The 21,286-nt window shown below is 33.0% G+C and overlaps 1 protein-coding gene across 1 annotated transcript; it reads left to right on the forward strand.

Moving 5' to 3' along the window:
- The first annotated feature begins 7,334 nt into the window (after window positions 1-7,334).
- Window positions 7,335-8,440, forward strand: LOC114283480 (protein P21). Its single transcript, XM_028226303.2, has one exon. It carries the CDS (start codon window positions 7,550-7,552, stop codon window positions 8,288-8,290), a length of 741 nt encoding a protein of 246 aa, XP_028082104.2. The 5' UTR covers window positions 7,335-7,549; the 3' UTR covers window positions 8,291-8,440.
- The last annotated feature ends 12,846 nt before the right edge of the window (window positions 8,441-21,286 follow it).

Raw genomic sequence — 21,286 nt, forward strand, 5'->3', positions numbered from 1 at the left:
TGATTTTTTATATTTTTTTGATGAAACTAATTTTTAGTTATTTAGAAAAAAATTCAAAATAATTTTTTGAATATCAAACCAAACATGGCCGTAGGCCTCATTTAGGAACATATATGTTTGGTTTGGATTTGTAGAGTGATTTTGAAAAAAAAAAATTCTAAAAAACTTGTTTGGTTGGTAATTTTTCCAAAACAATTTTCTAAAAAACTTTCTCTCTCTTACACATCAATTAATCACTTTTTCTCTTTACTCTCTCATTCTCAATCACTTTTTTTTCACACACATCTACTCAATTACAATAAAATATCAAATCATTCCAAACTCCCAAACTCCAAAACTACTTTCAAAATACACAACCAAGCAAACCAAAAAAATTTCTAAACTCTCTCCCCAAAACAATTTTTAAAACTACTCTCTCAAAATCAAACCAAACATTAGTAAATTTTTTGACTTTTTATGAAAAGATGTGCAAAAAATAAAGAGAGTGATGTGGCAATTTATAGTGACTTTTTAACTATTGAAAGCTAGCTTGAATTAACACAGGTACATAAATGAGTTGAGCTAGAGCTCAAGCCCGATCTTGATCTCGAGCCCGATCTCGATCTCGGGCTTGAAGTTCAAAGAAAAATTAAATTTGTATTTTAAAAAAAAAAGAAGTGAATATTATGATCCCAAGTGTTGATGTCACGCCCTGAAATAATTCGACATAAACTACCCACATGACTATTATATCAACCCTCTGCCAACATGAGATATTAACCACGACCCTTTACATAAGATCAAATGTTCTACAAAAAGAATCTCACATGCGGTTATACATTCATTGATAAACTAGTACATGAATCTATAGCATGTAAAATCATAAAAAAAAAAAAAAAAATCAAAACGAATAAGGCCCTCAAGGGCTTGCAAGTTCTAAAGCAATAGTCCAGCTACACAAAATGGTCTCTTGGACCCATACACATTTGGCCCGTTCGGTAGAGCTGTGGGAAAGTGATTATAACTTATAGCTGTGAATATAAGCTGATATTTGACTTATAAATTAAGCTTCTCCTCCCCCACTCAAAGAATAAGTTGATTTTTGACTTATAAAAAGATATAAACTGTATTGTTAAGCTGAACCAAACACATCAAAATAGTTTAAATTAAGCTAAAAGCTGAAATAAGCTGAAAATAAACCCTACCAAACAGGGCCATTAGCCCTTGGCTTTACAAGAATTTACACAAAAATATAAGAGCAAACACTCTTCACAATCACGTCCGCGCCATCAACTCGACGGGATCACCACATCTTTACCTGCACCAAATCCCATAGGGGTGAGCATAAAGCCCAGTAGAGAATTCTCTTAAAGTATATACAGTTATGCTTTTCCCTCAACATAAAAATAAATGTAAATGCAATGCCATGCCAAGGTTAATAAATGAGGAAAATATTCATTTCAATGCACTACTTCAAAATCACCATGCTCTCAACATTATCTTGTAATCTCATCAATTTCAAACTTCCAATATTAATTCAATAGGGACAGTAAATACGACATTGGCAATCCCTAGACTGGTGTCTGCAAGTAGACTCTACGAGTACTATCAAACTGTTATTTTTACTGGTATTAACCAGAAGGCTCGACACCTATCTACGCGGTTTTCGAGTCTTTCACCATGGACACTCAGGCCAAACTTATCAATTTCAACTGCACCCCCTATCCGGACTTACCACGTATTTACCCCTTTTACATTACCATATTTCTCATTGCATTATTATGTTCTTTCATAAAACAATTATCTTTCAATCGAAATTTACAATGCAAAGTTAATAATAACATCAGTGAGTATGCAATGCGATGATTTCTCATATCTCATAACATGTCTCCATTCTCAAAGTCTTTACAATAATGCCAACAATCATATTTCCCATCACCTCTTTTCAATGCTCTTTCCCAAGATAACCATTTGTTATCTACACTTAGCTACATTTCACCTTTCACAATACTTGATAAGGTAATCTCATCAAAACTACATGCAATGTTTTTCAAACATTAATTTTCACAATTTATAACATACAACAACTATCATCTTTCACTTAAATAATTCCTTACATTCAACAATAGTTTAGAATTAAGTTCTCCACCCTTTTATATCAAGAAAATCATCATCCCATTATATCACATTGTGAAAATCCACACTCATTTACATATTTAAACACAAGAAAAGAAGAATTTCATAGTTTTACTAATGTTTTCAAAAACCCCCAATTTTTAGGGTTTCCATCAAAAACCTTACAACCCTCCCATTTCATGGTGAAACTCAATCAAAACCCTATTTTTCTTAATTTAGCACAAAGAACATTCCCATAGATAAAAATAAGTTGAGATTTTAAACCCCTCTTTCAAAACTCCATTTTCTCTCTTCATTTAGTGCAATATCAACATTAACACCACAACCTCATGAAAGCTTTAAATCAACACTTAGGAAGCAAAACTTGTATATATGACTTAAGAATTTCCTACCTCAAGCTTGATGATGAAGAGAAAGTGAAACCCTAGCTTTTGAAGGAAGATCCTTCAACTTCTACCGCCCAAGTGAAATTCTAGCTTTACCTTGAAGATTTGAGGAGGATGATGATGATCTAAGCCCAATGGATAACAAGATTCAAGAGTTTTTAGTGCTTTGGTTAGGGTTTTTAGAGAGAAGGAGGAGAGAAAATGTTTTTAGAGAGAGAGGGAGAGATTTTAGAATGAGATACAAACAACCTCAAAGTTTGAAAAAAATAGGGTTTTCGGACTGGTCCCGCTCCGCACGTGCGGCACATGCCCCCGCACGTGTGGCTGCCCTTTCCCGTACGTGTGGCACTGATCCCCGCACGTGCAGCTGGTCCCGCACTTCCCCATCCGCACCTGCAATTTAAGCAGAATGCAACACCCTCGGGTTCTCCTCTTCCCGCAAGTGCGGCTTGGCCTCCCGTACATGCGGCCCAACCTCGCACGTGCGGCCCTGGCCCAGCAGCCCAGAGTTTCTTGATTTAACTCCCGGGCGCTCTGAACCCAACCGCGCACTCTTCCGGAATAAGTGAAATTTCACGCTGAACAGGACAAGAATACGAACTAAATTTTGAGAATTATTTCCGGTTGTTTCACACCCAATGGAAACGAGAAGAGAACGAAGTGAAAACGAAAGAAAAGAAGGAAGACCCGATCATTATAGTTGATGTGTTAGGCCATTGAAAGTTGTCATATTTAAATAGGGGACTTACGTATAGGTTTTAATAGGTGAATTTATTATTCCATAGGTTTTATAATAATTAATTGCGTTTTCTATCAAATACTATTAAAAGATGTGACTAATTATTAAGTTTGTCACAAAAAATGTCACTAATTATAAGTTTTAGCGACAGTTTAAAAAATCATTATAAAAAAATTCACTGATTAAAAATTGTCACAAAAATATCACTAATTATAAATTTTAGCGACAGTATAAAAAAATTGTCACAAAAAAAATCACTAATTCTTAACTATCGGCGACAGTTTAAAAAAATCATTATAGAAAAACGTCACTAATTATAAGTTTTAGTGATAATTTATAAAAATTGTGATAGAAAAAGTCACTAATTGTCAATTTTTAGCGACATATGCAAAGAAATTGTCACAAAAAATTATATTTAACGACGATTTTATTCGAACTTATTTTTAATAAGATTTAACAAGAATTAAATTTAACTATAAAGACCTATCGATAATTTAGCCATATAATAAATATGGATAACATAGGCCAGGCTAGCTAGGCATATTATTCAAAATTCTCAATAAAGTGAAAACTATTTCCTAAAGTAAAAGAAGTGATTCTGAATAAAGTGGAAATAATTTCCTAAAGTAAAAGAAGTGATCCTAAAAGAAGTAAAATTCTGAATTCACAATTCTGTATAAAGTTTGAAAAAATAGAAGTGATTTTAGGATTCTGAACTTAAAAAACATAAAATAGAGATTAGAAAACAACATTTTTTATGTTTGTTGAAATTGATTCTTTTTAATTCAATTTTATTTTTTATTTTTTGAAAATTATTTCCTAAAAACAACAAATCTAATAAATATTTAATTATTTTTAGACAATATGCATGGGAAGGGAGGGAGCGAAGCCGCCGATAGTAATCCACGTAAACTGTTCTTTGTCTTTTATTTTATTTTTTTGTTTTTTTAGAATAATACTGTATGTATTAGTGTGTACATTAATTAGTGCATATAACACCATTATTTTTTTTAAGCAGTGATACGTCTCTTTAATACAACAAAATAGAGAAAGAAAGAGAAAGGGGTATGGGTCCTCCCTTCACATGGTCCATTCCATGTCGTTAGGGGTGGATTAAGGGTACTCAGTTAGAGTTTCCAAGCATTTTTTTTTTCTCATGTGATTAAATTTATTGGGTAAATTACATTTTGTCCCCTTTATATTTGTCTTTTTTTACTTTGATCCTTAAATTTCTTTTTTTTTTTTGGACAAATTACAAATAGATAAAACAGTCACAAAATAATTACACTACAAATGAAAATCTTTTTAGGTTCAACTTTGACACACAAGAAAGATTTGCACCACTATGAAAATGTAATTATTTATATACTGCTTCATTGTAATACAATTTTTTTTTTCCACTTTAGCTCTTCACGTTTTAAAATTTTTTCAACTTACTCCTAAAACTAGTTTATGTTCAAAATTAGACTAAGGCTTCGTTTGGCAATGGAATTTTTGACTAAATTAATCACAAAAAGACAAAATAAGCTAAAACTAATATAACAAAATGTCACATTCAAATCATAATTATTTCATTTTTTTTTCTCCATAAAAGTCAAAAAACTAACCTAAACGAACTTTAGTTTCAAGCTAAAATAGCCAAAAAACTAACTAAAAAAACCTATTGCCAAATTACAACTAAAAAAGTCATGTTTGTTACCACACGACATAAAAAATATATATCATTATATTAATATTTGAATTTATTTTATAAAAAAAATATATTATTATATTAAGATTTAAATTTATGTCAGTATAAGTTATATATAAGAAAATATTTTTATACCATATGACTGTTAATGTGTCATTTTCTTTTTAATTTTAGATATATGTTAGTTTTTGAAGTAAATTATAAAATAAAATAAAAAAAAACTTAAAAGATGAAGAGTCAAAATGAGGAGGATCCACGTATAATTTATAAGTCAAAGTAGAAAATTATAAAAGGAGCACAGTATAATTTACACAAATTTATGAGATGGGCCGACATTTATTGGGCATTGAAATTAAAACAGCTAAGGCTGACGTTTGAAGCCCTTCTCAGCCCAGTCCAAATTTTACACTTGGACGGTCCAAATTGATCCACGTTAGTGTTGGTAAGACAAGTTTCAGTCCATTTTACAAACAATACAATCTGGGCCGCAGTCATACATTTTCTCTTCAAACCCCATTGGGCTTGTTACTAACGGGCTATATTGGGCTAGCAAACCTCTTTCATACTATGTGACCAAGTTGGGTTGGGCTTGAATTGGGCTTGCACTAAATCATTTCAAACTTGGCTCAACTGGGACCAAAGAGAAATTTAATCCAAACTCCATTTATTTAAGCGATTAAAATTGTTTATTTTGTAAAGTTGGTTAAAAAATTATCTATGTAAAAAGTTAACTAGATATTGGTAATTATATGATCAGATATTAATAACTATTTATTTATTTAAAGACAAATGTGGATTGATATCTAATTTTTTAGATGAATGATTTTATCAACTAACCTTATAAAATGAACAATTCCAATCATAACGAATGGTAACACCTCCTAAGAAAAAAAAGATGAGTGCAGAAATATTTTTTGGTTGCTTAAAAGTCCTAATATCTTCTACCAAGTCAGTAACGTAATATGTAGTCTTAAAAAATTTTAAAAAAATCTGTATATATGGCATACATATATATATATAGTTCTGTAACATACAAGGTGGTGGCATCAAGCCTGGTGAAAAAGACAGATGGCATCATTAAAAATAATAATAATAATAATAATAATAATAATAATAATAATAATAATAAAAGGGAAAATTAATTGAGAAAAAATGTTAGAAATCTCAAAATTTCTATTAATTTTTTTTTATCAAACATTCACTTAGTGCAAGTCTTACACCCATGTGAGTGTTTTGTAGATTTTTTGTTCTTATATTTCTAGCATTGCTCTAATAATAATTTTGTTCATTGGTTGGTGAACAAAATAAAACTCTAACGGATGGCTTAATAAAGAAATAATATGGGACAAATCTTTAATAGAATATCTAATTCAAAACTAATTAATATTAGGTGGAGAGGCACAAATTATATTAATTAATTTTGGATGGCCTAGAAAGGCAATGTGAAATAAGTTTCTAGCACTTATTTGCACAAAGAGATGAGAAACGAGAGAAATGAACTAAGGTGGAGATTTGATTCTCGAAATACCATATAAAATGTAGTTTTCATACCATAATAAAATTATTAAGAGCATTCAACTAAAAACTAATTAAATTAGGTGGAGAGCTCCTTACACCATGATTAAATAAGATTGGATTTGAATTATAAATTTAAATAAAAATTTAAAAATATAATAATTTATATTTTATTCATATTATTCTCATTATTTCTCTTTTTATTATTGTCTTAAAAGACAATAATATAAGACGAGTCTATAATAAAGTCTTTTTAATAAAAGTGATGTGAGCACTAACAATATTTTTATGGCATTAAAACGAGTCTATAGTAAAGTCTTTTTAATAGAAGCAGGAACGGATTTAGGATTATGTCTTTGAAAGGCTACTCTATGGTCTAAAAAATTGGAGGATAACCTTTATATAATTTTAAAATTATCTACAAAAAAATTGAGGGTACGAATTCTTATAATTTAAAGTTATTGTAAAATTTTTAATATAATATATAATATTTTTAAAAATTTTAAGAATGTCCTCATTGAATAGAAGTGATGTGGGCGCTAACATTATTTTTATGGCACCAATTCTCAACCACAAATTCTCAACTTCTGTCAAAAACCCTACAATTTCATTTTTGACTTGATCCCACCCACCCACCCACCCAATTGAATAGAAGTGATGTGAGCGCTAACAATATTTTTATGGCATCAATTCTCAACTTATGTTGAAAACCCTACAATTTCATTTTTGACTTATCCACATAAATCTTAAGCCGCCTCGCTTATTTGATAAAGCTTATTCCCCTATATTAATAGTGTAATATTAGGAATCATGAAAAAAATATTATAAAAATAATTATAAAAATTTTTCTATCGTTAGATTACACATACACTAAAACACTACATACTAATCAAAGAATAAAAAATTTTCATAAAACATTTCATAGTATTTTTTTCATAATTCTTAATATTATCCTTAATAATAATAATAATACTCGACTACTTCGAGTGATTTATTTACATAAAGCCAAAAGCCGCCCACCCCCTATATAAACATTACCTCCTAGTGTGAAAATAAACTCAAAACACATCATCATAACTTGATATTATTTATCATTTCACCAGCATGGGCTATTTAGCAAATGCCCTTCCTTTCCTTCTCCTCTCGAGCCTCTTCATCTCCACTGATGCAGCTGTCTTCACAATCAGCAACAACTGCCCCTACACGGTCTGGGCAGCTGCCACACCAGGTGGCGGTGTCCAACTTAACCGCGGCCAAGCATGGACCATAAACGTGGCTCCTGGCACGGCCATGGCCCGCATTTGGGGTAGGACCAATTGCAACTTCGATGGTAGCGGTAGAGGTAGATGCGAAACCGGTGACTGTGGTGGTGTCCTCCAATGCACCGGTTGGGGAGTCCCACCCAACACCCTAGCCGAATATGCCCTAAATCAATTTAATAACCTGGATTTCTTTGACATCTCTCTAGTTGATGGATTTAATATTCCCATTCAGTTTAGCCCCACCAGGAACCCTATTGATAAATGCCATCCGATTTCATGCACAGCCGACATTAACGGGCAATGCCCGGATGTGTTGAGGGCCCCAGGCGGATGTAATAATCCTTGCACGGTTTTTCAGACACCCGAATATTGTTGCACCAGTGGGCCGTGTTCGCCAACCAATTACTCAATGTTTTTCAAGAAAAACTGTCCAGACGCATATAGCTATCCTCAAGATGATGCCTCAAGCACATTTACTTGCCCCGGTGGGACTACTGACTATAATGTTGTGTTTTGCCCATTAGGTTCTCCACGTTTCCCTTTGCCAATCAATGGAAGTAGTAATAATGTAGAGTCTGTTTAAGTTTTATTTAAACTACGGGAAATAAAGTTGTGTATGAACCTGTAATTTAATAATAACTCGTTTGGTTCACTAGTTATGTACTGGTTCACTTGTTTGAAAATTATTATTAAGAAATTAATAGAATCAAACGTTATCTTATCATATATAAAACGATGAAAATGACCCACGATGTATAATAGTTCTCCGCATAAAAATTCATTATCTGCACATTATTTTTTTTGATGCATTGGTACAATGAATTCAACCACTTTCAAATATCAAAAGATTAAAAATAAAAAATAATATTTTAAAAATAATAATGATAGAAAATTTTAATTTTAAAGTTTTAAAAAGAGTCTTAATAATATGGCAAGGGAAGAAAAAAAACAAAAATAAAAACAAAATTATAAACACACACATCACATTACATGAAACTCTACTCTTTATCACATTATTAAAACTTTCTTTAAAATTCTAAAATTATAGGGAGTTTTATTGATAAGTCCAATTTAGAAATGTTTTAACCCAAGAAGTCCATGAAGGAATTTTTTAACCCATTTAGTCCCATGTATGTATAGTTTTATTCCATAAAGTCCATTTTCTTGATTTACACTATTTTCTTGGATACTTATGTCCTTATATTTAATTTTGATACCCTTATAAATATTTTTTCAACGATTAGCAATTTAATGGTGTGAACATTCATATTTTAAAATTCACATTTGTAGGAATGTAAATTAGCCCATGGGCGGCCCGAAACCCGCCCGCGAGCCAGGGCGGGCCCGGCCCGTTAACAATGTGAAAATTCACATTGACATGTTAAAATTCACATTAATAGGAGTGTAAAATTGGCCCCCGTCCCGTGGCGGCGCGAAACCCGCCCGCGACCCATGGACGGCCCGGGGCGGGCCCGGTCCGGCCCGTTGACAATGTGAATATTCACATTGATAAAAGTATAAAATTGGCCCACGGCCCATGGGCGCCCAAAAGCCCGCCCACAGCTCGGGGCGAGCCCGACCCGGCCGGTTGACAATGTGAATATTCACATTGACATGTTAACATTCACATTAATAGGAGTGTAAAATTAGTCTGCGCCTCGTAGCTGCCCGAAACCCGCCCATGGCTCATGGGCGGGCCCGGTCCGGCCTGTTGACAATGTAAATGTTCACATTGACATGTTAACATTCACATTGATAAGAGTATAAAACTAGACAACAACCCAGGGCGGGCCCGACTCGGCCCGGCCCGGCCCGTTGACAATGTGAATATTCACATTAACATGTTAACATTCACATTAATAGGAGTGTAAAATTGGCCCCCGTCCCGTGACGGCGCGAAACCCGCCCGCGGCCCATGGGCGGGCGGGGGCGGGCCCGGTCCGGCCCGTTGACAATGTGAATATTCACATTGACATGTTAACATTCACATTGATAAGAGTATAAAATTGGCCCGCGGCCCATGGACGGCCAAAAGCCCGCCCGCCGCCCTGGGGCGGGCCCGGTCCGGCCTGCTGACAATGTGAATATTCACATTGACATGTTAACATTAACATTGATAGGAGTGTAAAACTTGTCCGCTGCCCGAAGCTCGCCCGCGGCCCGGGGTAGGCCCGGACCCAAACCCGGGCCGCCCATGGGACGCGAGTCAATTTTACACTCTTATCAATGTAAATGTTAACATGTCAATGTGAATATTCACATTATCAACAGGCCGGGTCGGGCCCGCCTCGGGCCGCCCACGAGCCGTGGACGTGTTTCAAGCAGCCACAGGGCACGGGCTAATGTTACACTCTTATCAAAGTGAATGTTAACATGTCAATGTGAATATTCATGTTGTCAACGGCCCGAGCCCGCGTCGGCCCGGGGCCGGGCTTCGGGCAGCCCACGGGTCACGTGCTAATTTTACACTCTTATCAATGTTAATGTTAATATGTCAATGTGAATATTCACATTGTCAACGAGTCGGGCCGGGCCTGCCCTGGGCAACGGGCGGGCTTCGGGCCGCCCACGGGCCACGGGCCAATTTTACACTCCTATCAATGTGAATGTTAATTAGGGGTGTCCGCGGTTCGGTTTGGGACGGTTTGCGGTTCGGTTTGGACCCGCCCGCATCTATGCGGTTTGGGGAAAAGTCAACCCGCAACCGCCCGCAATGCGGTTTGCGGTTTGTGCGGATAGGGTTGGCGGATGTGCGGGCGGTTGCGGGCGGTTTGCGGATTGAATTTTTTTTCAAAAATTATTTTTAAACCCTTTTTTTTCCTCCCATTTTGTCAATCTTTATTTTGGACATTTTTCCTCATATTTTATAAAATGCTCCAACATTAATAATTAATGAATTAAAACTTATAAAAAACTTACAAAATAAAAAACACAACAAATTCAATTCGAAACCTAAACAAATCACTCAAAATCTACATTCATCATTAACTTACATTCATCCTACATTCATCATTCATAACCCAAATAAAAAAAATGCTACATTGAAAATTCTACATTCAATATTCATCATTCCTAACCTAAATACAAAAAAAAAAAAAAAAAAAAAAAAAAAAATTCTTCATTAACTTACATTCATCCAAAATGCAAAAAAAAATAAAAATTCATTAACTTACATTCATCCAAAACCAAAATGCAATTAAAAAAAAAAAAATTGTTGTTAAACTTCATTCAATACAAACCCATGAAATAAAATAAAAACATTTCAATTCCAATCCTTCATTCACATGTTGTCAAACTTCATTCGCATCCAATCCAACTTTCACAAATTCGAATTCCAATTCCAATTCCAATTCCATGCATTTGGTTGATGAACCCTACACAAAAACAAATTGAAAAAATATAAACTTTAATCTTCAATTAGAGTAAAAAATAAAAAGATAAACAAATGTCTATATATTTCATCTCAATATAGTAACAAAATGTATTGAGTATATGAAAAAATTACCAATGATCAAATGGATATTAGAGATCAATTATAGCATCAACATTATAGGTTGAAGTTGAAGATGAGCTCGACTCCAAAGTACCTAATTAGGAATCAACAAGAGAAGATTAATAAAACTTACATTAGAAAATAATTGGTGTAGATGCAAAACAGGTGTACCAAGCACAAACAAACATAAAGGCACTTAAGTAGCATCTTCGCAAGGCATTAACGCAAATAAAAAACACCCCTTGGATAAGCTTTGCAACTAGGTGGTCCTTGTAATAGAAGAGACATTTAGCAATACGCTTGTGCTTGTTTGGATGTATCATATCATAAATGATTAAAGTAAGTCATTAACAGTACAAGCAAATAATCACAATGTGGCGGGTATAGTTTAGTGGTGAAAGTGTGATTCGTTTTATTAACCCCCTTAATAAAGAAACACTTAGCTATGTTTGAAACCTGGATTTGATAAAGGAAAAGGAAAGAATCAGGGGAAACACGAAAAGGAGAAATAAAATCAGATAAAAAAATTGTTCACTTTTGTTTGGTTGGGATATAACATAAGAAGAAGATGAACATGCTTTTTATTAAAAAATAAATAAAAATAAAAATAAAATTATTTTTCTTATTTGGTTGTTTTCTATGAATTTAATTTCCTTTCTATTCCATTCCATCATCAAAAATCTAGATCAAAACTTATCAAGGTACATGAAATAGAGCAAGTCTTACTAATAAACATTTTTACTAAATAAAGATCATCAATCAAACTACTAAACGCACAAAAATGAAGTAAGTAATATGCTGTGATATAGAATCAGAAAAATATCCTAGAAAAATAATTGTAAGCAGAAAAAATCCAAACAAACAACCATGAGAGAAAAAAAAACCCATGAGATCTGGCAAGGTTAAAACTTGTTAACAAAGATCAAGTAACTTCAGCGAAATAAGAATGTTCAGAGACAGATAACGAATTGAATTGAGAAAGCGAGATGGATTAACCAAATTTAAATCCTAGAAGAAGCATAAATTCTGGATTTTTTTTTTTATTTTATATATTCCAAAACCAGTTCACAACTTTAGGTTTAGAGTCCTGAGATCAATCAAAACACAAAGAACAAGAACAAGAGCCGATCGGTATTTGAACAGACATTCCAGATAATCCCTATTTGAATTGATTCATGAACTGATAATCCCTATTTCTAAACAAACAAACACAAACAGAGATCGGGGCGAGAGAGAGAGAGAGAGAGAGAGAGAGAGAGAGGCTTACCTGTGAGAGAGAGCCGATCGGTGTAGATGCAAAACCAGAGAGTAGGAGACTGTGAGATGAGAGAGTGAGGGAGATGAGATATTGAGAGAGACAGATCAGAGAGAGACAAATCAGAGACAGACAGATCTCAATATGTTCAAAAAAAAACCAAAGATCGGGGAGAGAGAGACATAGACAGAGATCAGAGAGAGGGGCTTTACCTGTGTGCGATGAGGTCGATCGATCGGTCGATCTTGTGAGAGAGAGACTCGATCACTGAGTGCGCAGATCAAAATCGCGAGTGAGAATGAGAGAGAGACCGAGAGGAGGAGAGGAGATACAGTTCTCTGATGAGTGAGTGTGAGTGTGTGAGTTTGATTAGATTAGGGTTTGTCTTGTTTTGGACGATCAGATTTGAAGGAAAAAAAAAAGTGGTTATTTTGAACGGTTAGATCAGATCAGATTAAAAAAAAAAAAAAAAAAGAGTTTTATGCGGGCGGGTTGGGCGGGTGCGGGTCAAACCCGCAACCCGCCCGCAACCCGAAATTTACATAAAATCCAAACCGCACCCTACCCTAATGTGTTTGCGAAACCGCCCATATATGCGCGGTTCGGATCGGGTAGGGCGGTTTGGGCGGTTCGGATGACCCTATGCCCAGCCCTAATGTTAATATGTCAATGTTAATATTCACATTGTCAACGGGCCGAACCGGGCTCACCCCGGGCCGCCCATGGGACGCGAGTCAATTTTATACTCTTATTAATGTGAATGTTAATATGTCAATGTGAATATTCACATTGTCAACAGGCCGGGCCGGGCCGGGCCCGCCCCGGGCCGTCCACGGGCCATGGGCTAGTTTCGGGCAGCCACGGGGCGCGGGCTAATTTTATACTCTTATCAATGTGAATGTTAACATGCCAATGTGAATATTTGCATTATCAACGGGTCGGGCCGGGCCTGCCCAGGGCAACCCACGAGCTGCAGGCGGGTTTCGGGCTGGCCACCGGCCGCGGGCTAATTTTACACTCCTATCAATGTGAATGTTAACATGTCAATGTGAATATTCACATTGTCAACAGGTCGGGCCGGGCCCGCCCCGACTCAGGCCCGGGCCCGGCCTTCGGGCTGCCCACGGGTCATGGACCAATTTTACACTCTTGTCAATGCTAATGTTAATATGTCAATGTGAATATTCATATTGTAAACGGGCCGGCCCGGGCCCGCCCCGGGCGACGGGCTGGTTTCGGGCCGCCCACGGGCCGCAAGCCAATTTTACAGTCCTATCAATGTGAATGTTAACTTGTCAATGTAAGTATTCATATTATCAACGGGTCGGGTCGAGCTTATTTTTTTGGCTTGTGGGCCGGCCCGGCCCGACACGAATTTTTCCGGGCACCCACGAGGATCGACATGAGCCGGGCCCCTACACATTGACGATATAAATATTTATATTGACGATGTGAACATTCACATTAAGGGTATTTTGGTAATTATGTCACCCATAGGACTTATTGAAACATAAGAAAATAATGTGAACTAAATGGAACATAAGTAGATGAAAAGGGTATTTTGATCTTCTTATCTCAAATTAAACCTAATAAAATAGTTAAAAAGAATATGATTTTGATGGAATAAAACTCTTAAAAAATAAATTTATCAAAAAAACTCTCATGAAAACGTCAATGCTTATCTTGAGTGTGACGTGACTATTTTCCGTCTTTTTAGGCAAATTATACTTTATTTGCTGGCAAGTGACCTAACATCTTGACAAAAGGTGGATGCAGATAAATTGAACACGGCATGTTTGAAGAAGACTTTGGCACAACAATTTATTGTACACAAATTCAAGCTTAATAAATAGTTTATTGGCTTAAAATAAAGGGTTTAATTCCTCTTAAATTAAGAAAAATTATTTAGATTTGTAAGTGAAATCACGAATCTCGTTTTAATAATATAAATTATTTATTTTATTAAATTTTTCATGTACATAATCGACGGAAAAAATTAAGTTAAATCAATAATTAAAAACATTTTATTTTATTACATTTATTTTCAAAAACTAACTCGCCTATATTTTAAAAAAACAAGGGGCAAAGAACTTACTCTTATATTCTCATTTCAATTCATTTACAACTATTTAAGCATGTCTAAAAATTATCATATTTAAAATTTTTATTGTGAATTTTTTTTTTAAAAATAATATAAATCAATAAATAAAGAGGTCATCTTCAGCCATGGAAACAAGGTCAAGCCAGACAACATTATTCGCACATTCATAAGCATATCCGTTTGCATCAACCATCTCTTAATATCAAAAACTGTATAGTAAACAAGCAAAAGATGATAAGGGTTTTATGTTTATGAAATAACAATTAAGAAATATGAATGATGCCCTATTTAAGTTAGAGATGGCAATGAATAACTTATCTTGTGAGTATTTATGGAGACCCAATTCAAATACATGAATTTTTCTCTTTTTTCTTGTCCGTCAGGATAGGTAATATTCTTTAAATCTCCACTGGGAATAGGGTGAAGATGAGTATCCACTAATTTCCCCTTGTGTTTTTTTTTTTTTAAGGTACATCGGAAAATAATTTCTCCATATGTTTAGGGATGACAATAGGGGTTAATGGAGTGGATATTAATTCTCGTCTCCATTCCCCTATAATTATTTTTCCCCATTCTGCATTCCCCATAAATACTACCCTCCCCATCTCCTAATGGGTTTGGATTTTTCCCAAACTAACTTGACTTTCTTTCTTTTTTTCTTGTTTTTTTTAAGATTTAAAACCAAAGCTAAATATACATTCAATCTTATTTTATTTTATTTTATTTGGCTCAACAATAAAATCAAATACACATTAATTAACATTGTCACATTATTCTTGTCAAATTTTATATATATTTAGAATTTTTCTAAATATTGTTATTTCTAATTTGGTCGCCTCTAATTTATCTTCGTAATTGATTCTAGTCATCTTTATTCTGTTTAACCTTATCATCTCTTTTCCACTCTGTCAGTAGTCACGCACCTTTCGTCCCGCATCATGTGTAAGTCCTTAGGTTTAGGCAATTAACGGAAATAAGGATTCTTGAAAAGGGTATGAGTGAACACATTGTATGTGAAAATATGGTAAGTTAACCCAGAATTAAGATTTCTGACAATCTTTTATGAATTTAGAAATATGAGTCGATTATTCAGAAGCAACTCTTCAGTTAGCTCTAAATCTACAACATTAGCTCCTATACTTGATAACAATTTACTTATGAACGAAGAAGAACATTAATTTCAAGATGTTAAAATTGATTTAAGTTAGAATATCCCTAAAGTAAAGATTAAAGAAATCTACAAAACTAGTTTTTTACGATCAACCTTTAATGTAGATTTACAAGTCAAAAATGTTGAACAAGTTTATGCTTTAACTAAAATTAGAGAAACTTACCAGTTATTATCCAAACAGTCAATTAAAAAATATATCAAAGATGGTCATAACTCTATTCATCTAAGATTAATTCAAGTTAGAATCAAACCATTAACTCAACAAGGTAAAAATACTTCTGTTCTTTTATACTTAAGAGATGCACGATTTATTAATTATCATGATAGCCTAATGGGTATGATGGAATCAGGCCTTCATAAAGGACCTGTTTACTTTAATTTTTTTCCCGATTTTACTTTAGATCTTAGAGATCCTCATATATTAAAAACATTAACATTAAATATTCAATTTTCTGGCTCATTCACTAATATGTTAGCTAATGTTCATAATATTGCTTTGATTTATCGCATTTATTATAAATGTGTTAAAACCAATCTCAATGGTCAAGATTTAAATAAAAGTCCAAAAAATAAAACATTAGGTAGTACACATGAAACTAATATTTCAGTTCCGAAAATGATTTGTTGGAACGATATTACTTTTCCTGAAGACTGGGTTACAGTTAATGAAAATTAGTCCCAAAATTAACAATCTTCTACTAGTCAAGATATTCAAACTATTCAACAATTTAATGATGGTTCAGTTCATATACGCTTTAATCGCCTTCCTAGTCACTCATCCCGTCATAGTACTTCTAGTATCCCTACCGACTTAGAAGATGATGAAATACTTAACACATCTCTATTTACTCGCAAAGATAGGAAATTTCATCTTTGTGAACATTCAAATAGTAAATTAAAAGGAATAGATAATCCATCTACTTCCCAAATTAGTAAACCAGTTTATTCAACTCACACACATCTCCATGAAGATGAAACCACATCTCAGGATTCACCAACTCAGACTGATTTTGAAGTTGTTCCTCCTGTTAACCCACAATTATTAACCCTTAGTAAACCTTTTACTCTAGATCTTAATAAACTCCATACTGAATTTAAATTTAAAGCTAATAAATCTAAACGACAAACTTATAGAAATAATTATAATGAACACCAACAATCCAAGATTACTAAGAAATAGTATAAATTTATGAACAAAGTAAATACTGAAATTCACTTCTTTGATTATCTTGAAAATTATTATCAAAAGATAAATACTATTACAAAAACTAAATGGAAAACTTCCCCTAATACTTTTGAACACCAACAATCCAAGATTACTAAGAAATGGTATAAATTTATGAACAAAGTAAATACTGAAATTCACTTCTTTGATTATCTTGAAAATTATTATCAAAAGATAAATACCATTACAAAAACTAAATGGAAAACTTCCCCTAATACTTTTATTTCTTCCAGTCATCTCCCCCTAGAAACTATTCTTATTGAACATAAATGTGCTATTGTACATGCTTCTCTCTTTAAAAGTCCTGGTGATGAATCTGAAATCAAAAAAGTAATTGAACAAAATAATTATACCAATCAATATTTAAAATTATTGGTAAACAATTAGATAAAATAGAAACTTCTTTTGAGGATTGCTCCACTAGCCATACATCCACTAGTAAACCTTTAGACAAACCTCTTATTAATCTTCTTAGCACTAGAAAACGGTTAAGCCTAGTTACCCAAGACACTAATACTGTAGAAGCTATTGAACAATTATTTACTAAGATATCTACTACATCTAAAGAAAAATGAATTACTATCCTAACACAACAACCACCTGTTGAATTTAGTAGTGACTCCAACACATCCACAAATGAAATTGATAAATTAACCTAACAATTCCAGACTACTAATCTTAACCGAATCACACATCCCAAAGTTAATCCTACTACTCTTATAAAAAATTGGTATCCTAAACCTACACCTCCCGATCTTCAATTCGAAGAAACGAATATTAGCAATTAATTTTTTGTTTCAGCTAATAAATTATATGAATGGAATATAGATGGTCTTAGTGAAAATCAAATTCTTCAAAAATTAAATCATATGTCTATGTTTGCAAATAGTTACTTTAGTAATTATCCTGATTACACTCAACTTGAAAATAGTCTCTTTACTTACCTCTGGTTTTATTGATATGCTCAAATCTTGGTGGGATAAATATCTCACTTCAGATCTATGTGAATCTATACAATATGCAGTCAAATTAGATGAAAATGATATCCCAATCTTTGATGAAGATATAGGATCATGTAAACCCGATGGTATTAATACTTTAATATTTACTATAATCAAACATTTTATTGGCACACCTTCTAATGTCCGTTCTCGCATTCATGATCAACTTAATAATTTAACTTGTCCTACTTTAAGGGATTTTCGATGGTATAAAGGTGTTTTTACCTCTAGAGTCGTGCTTAGAGATGACTGTACTAAGTCATTTTGGAAAGAAAAATTCATTAATGGATTGCCCAATCTTTTTGCCCATAAAATTCGAGATGTTCTTAGTCAACCTACTAGTATTATAGAATATGATAATTTAACTTATTGTGATATAATTAGTACCATTCAAAAAGAAAGATTAAAAATGTGCATAGACATGAAACTTAATCAAAAAGCTACTAAGGATAAACACAAAACTAAATATGAATTAGAAAATTTATGCGAACAATATGCTTTACCTCCTATTGCACCATCACAACGCAAACATAATAGTAAGAGATCTTCACACAAATACCCTGCTAAATATAAGAAGAAATATTCACCTACCAAATCACCTGATAAGTATTATGCTAAACCAAAAAGAAATATCACACGCAAACTAATCACTTTAAAAATAAGTCAAAATCTACCCAAGATGTTACTTGTTACAATTATGAAAAAAAAGGTTATTATTCTAATAAATGTAAAGTTAAAGAAAAACTTAAGAATAAGCTTAACCAACTACAAATTACTGAAGAATATTAAAGTCAAATATTCGACATATTTAAACTAACTAATACCCCAAATCAATCTCCTGATCATTCTAGTCCATCATCCAGTGACACCACTCCCTTGAGTGATACTTCTACTTATTACTCTCCTAGTGAGAATACTGACGGAGAGATTGAATTAGGATGTAATGATACTTGCTGTAAACAAATCAATATTTTTAGTAAATCACAACAATAAGAAGATTCTTTAATTGAATCAATTAGTAAATTAGAAAATCCTGAATTAAAAAGAAAATACACTGATAAGTTAAAATCTTTACTAATAAATAAAGATAAAAAACCTCAACAAGATAAACCAATTATTAATCTCACTACTTTAGAAAAATTCTGAAAATATAAGCATAAAGAAATCACTTTACTAGATTTACAAAATGAGATTAACCAAATTAAACTGACCATTCAAGAATTAAAAGCTAAAGACAAATCATTGGAAGAAGAAATTGCAATATTAAAAATCAATCAAAATCTTAATAATTTCCAAAATAATAATGATACTTCCTCTGGTGAATCTAGCTCTAGTCCTGATCCTAGCCACGTCATCTTTGATAATCAATCAACTAAATCTTATAATGATAATCACAATGATAGTCATCATTTAAATATTATTAATAGAATTCATATTAAAAAATGAAATTTGAAAGTCAAACTAATTATTAATGATTTTAAAATAGAAGTCATAACCCTTATTGATACCGGCGCTGATTTAATCCCTACAAAATATTATCATAAAAGTAGTGAACAATTAAGTTCTGCTAATGGAAGTCAAATACATATTAAATATAAATTACTCAAAGTACATATTTGTCAAAATAATGTTTCTTTTAAAACATCCTTTGTTCTAGTCCAAAATATGACCGACAAAGTCATCCTAGGAACTCCGTTTATTTTTTTACTATATTCATTTACCACTACTAACCATAGAATAACCGCACAAGCTTTTGGTCCAGCAGTGACTTTTAAAGTCTTGTCTCCTCCTGAAATTAAAGAATTAAATCAATTAAAAAAATATTCTATATCCCAATTTATTAATCGATTAACCAAACAATTCAAATTTCTTAAAGAAGAAGTAAAATACAAAAAAATTGAAACTTAATTGACTAATTCAATTCTTATATCCAAAATTGATAAATTTAAAAACCAATTAAAAAATATTATTTGTTCCACTTTACCTAGTGCTTTCTGGCATAGGAAAAAAACATGTAGTTACACTCCCTTATATTAAAAATTTTAATGAAAGACAAATTCTTATTAAGTCTCGACACTACAACATGTTCTTAGTTTAGTGACACTTGAAAGTGCCACAAAACTATTGGTTTAATGACATTTTTCAGTCTTGTGGCATTTTGAAGAAGTGCCATTTGTATCCATGCCACGGTAGATACTAGTAAGTGCCACTACACCATCATGGCTAAAAACTGTCAATGACATTTTGATGTCATGGTAGATATTATTTGTGGCACTATCAAACGTCATTAAAAAAAGAGTTAGTGACACTTATAAGTGTCATTACACCATCAAGACTAAAACCTTTCAGTAACACTTTAATGTCATGGTAGGCACTATTCGTGACGCTATCAAGTGCCATTCGTGACGATAATTGGTTGTAGAACAATTTGATCCGCTCTTGCGGAGACTTGAACCGCCAACCCCTCCCGCACCATAAACCTTATACACCACACTCTTCCCACTACACCTCTATAGCACTACATGATTATATATGCAACATATATTATTTATATAATACATACATCCATATTAATATAAAAGTATATGTATAAACATAATTATTTTATTGAACATAATTTATGTAAAATAAACTATTTACTAACAAAATAAAAAAGACCACTTTTGGCTACTAATTGTTTTTTAGTTGCTAAAAAACTTAACTTTTGCCGACCAAAATCGGATTTGGTCACCGAAGATGCACTTTCAGCTACCAAAATTTTGGTTGCCAAAAAATTTAATTCCCGCCTTAGGATTTTAGTTCTCCCGCACTAAAAATGACCACTTTTGGAGACTAAACTTATTTTTTAGTCGCCAATTGTAGACTTTTGGCTACTAAAATTTTTTTAATCACCAAAAAGCATTACTTTTGGCTACTAAAATTTTTTTAGTCAGTAAAACCCATATAATTAGCGACCAAACTTATTTTTGGTTGCCAATTGTAGACTTTTGGCTACTAAATTTTTTAGTCACTAAAACCCATATAATCAGCGACCAAACTTAGTTTTAGTCGCCAATTGTAGACTTTTGGCTACTAATGCTGTTTTGGTCAGGAAATTTAGTCGCCGAATGTGCTTTTTCCTGTAGTGTATATTGAGTTTAATTTATTTATTTTTAATCATTTACTACATTTTAAAAATTTAGAAAATATATTGGCATTTTTTGTTTTTTAAAAAAATGCCACTATAAACTTGGAAAGTTTTTGGCTTAGTGACATTTCTCAAAATGCTATAAAATATTTGTTTATGACACTTTTCACCTAAATGCCATAAAAAGTAATTTGCACCTACGTAGT

This window comes from Camellia sinensis, chromosome 11 (assembly GCF_055761805.1).
Source record: "Camellia sinensis isolate YWXY chromosome 11, ASM5576180v1, whole genome shotgun sequence".
NCBI lineage: Eukaryota > Viridiplantae > Streptophyta > Magnoliopsida > Ericales > Theaceae > Camellia > Camellia sinensis.

Coding starts and splice junctions, on each gene's coding strand:
- LOC114283480 (XM_028226303.2), top strand. CDS start 7,550: ATGGGCTATTTAGCAAATGCCCTTCCTTTCCTTCTCCTCTCGAGCCTC.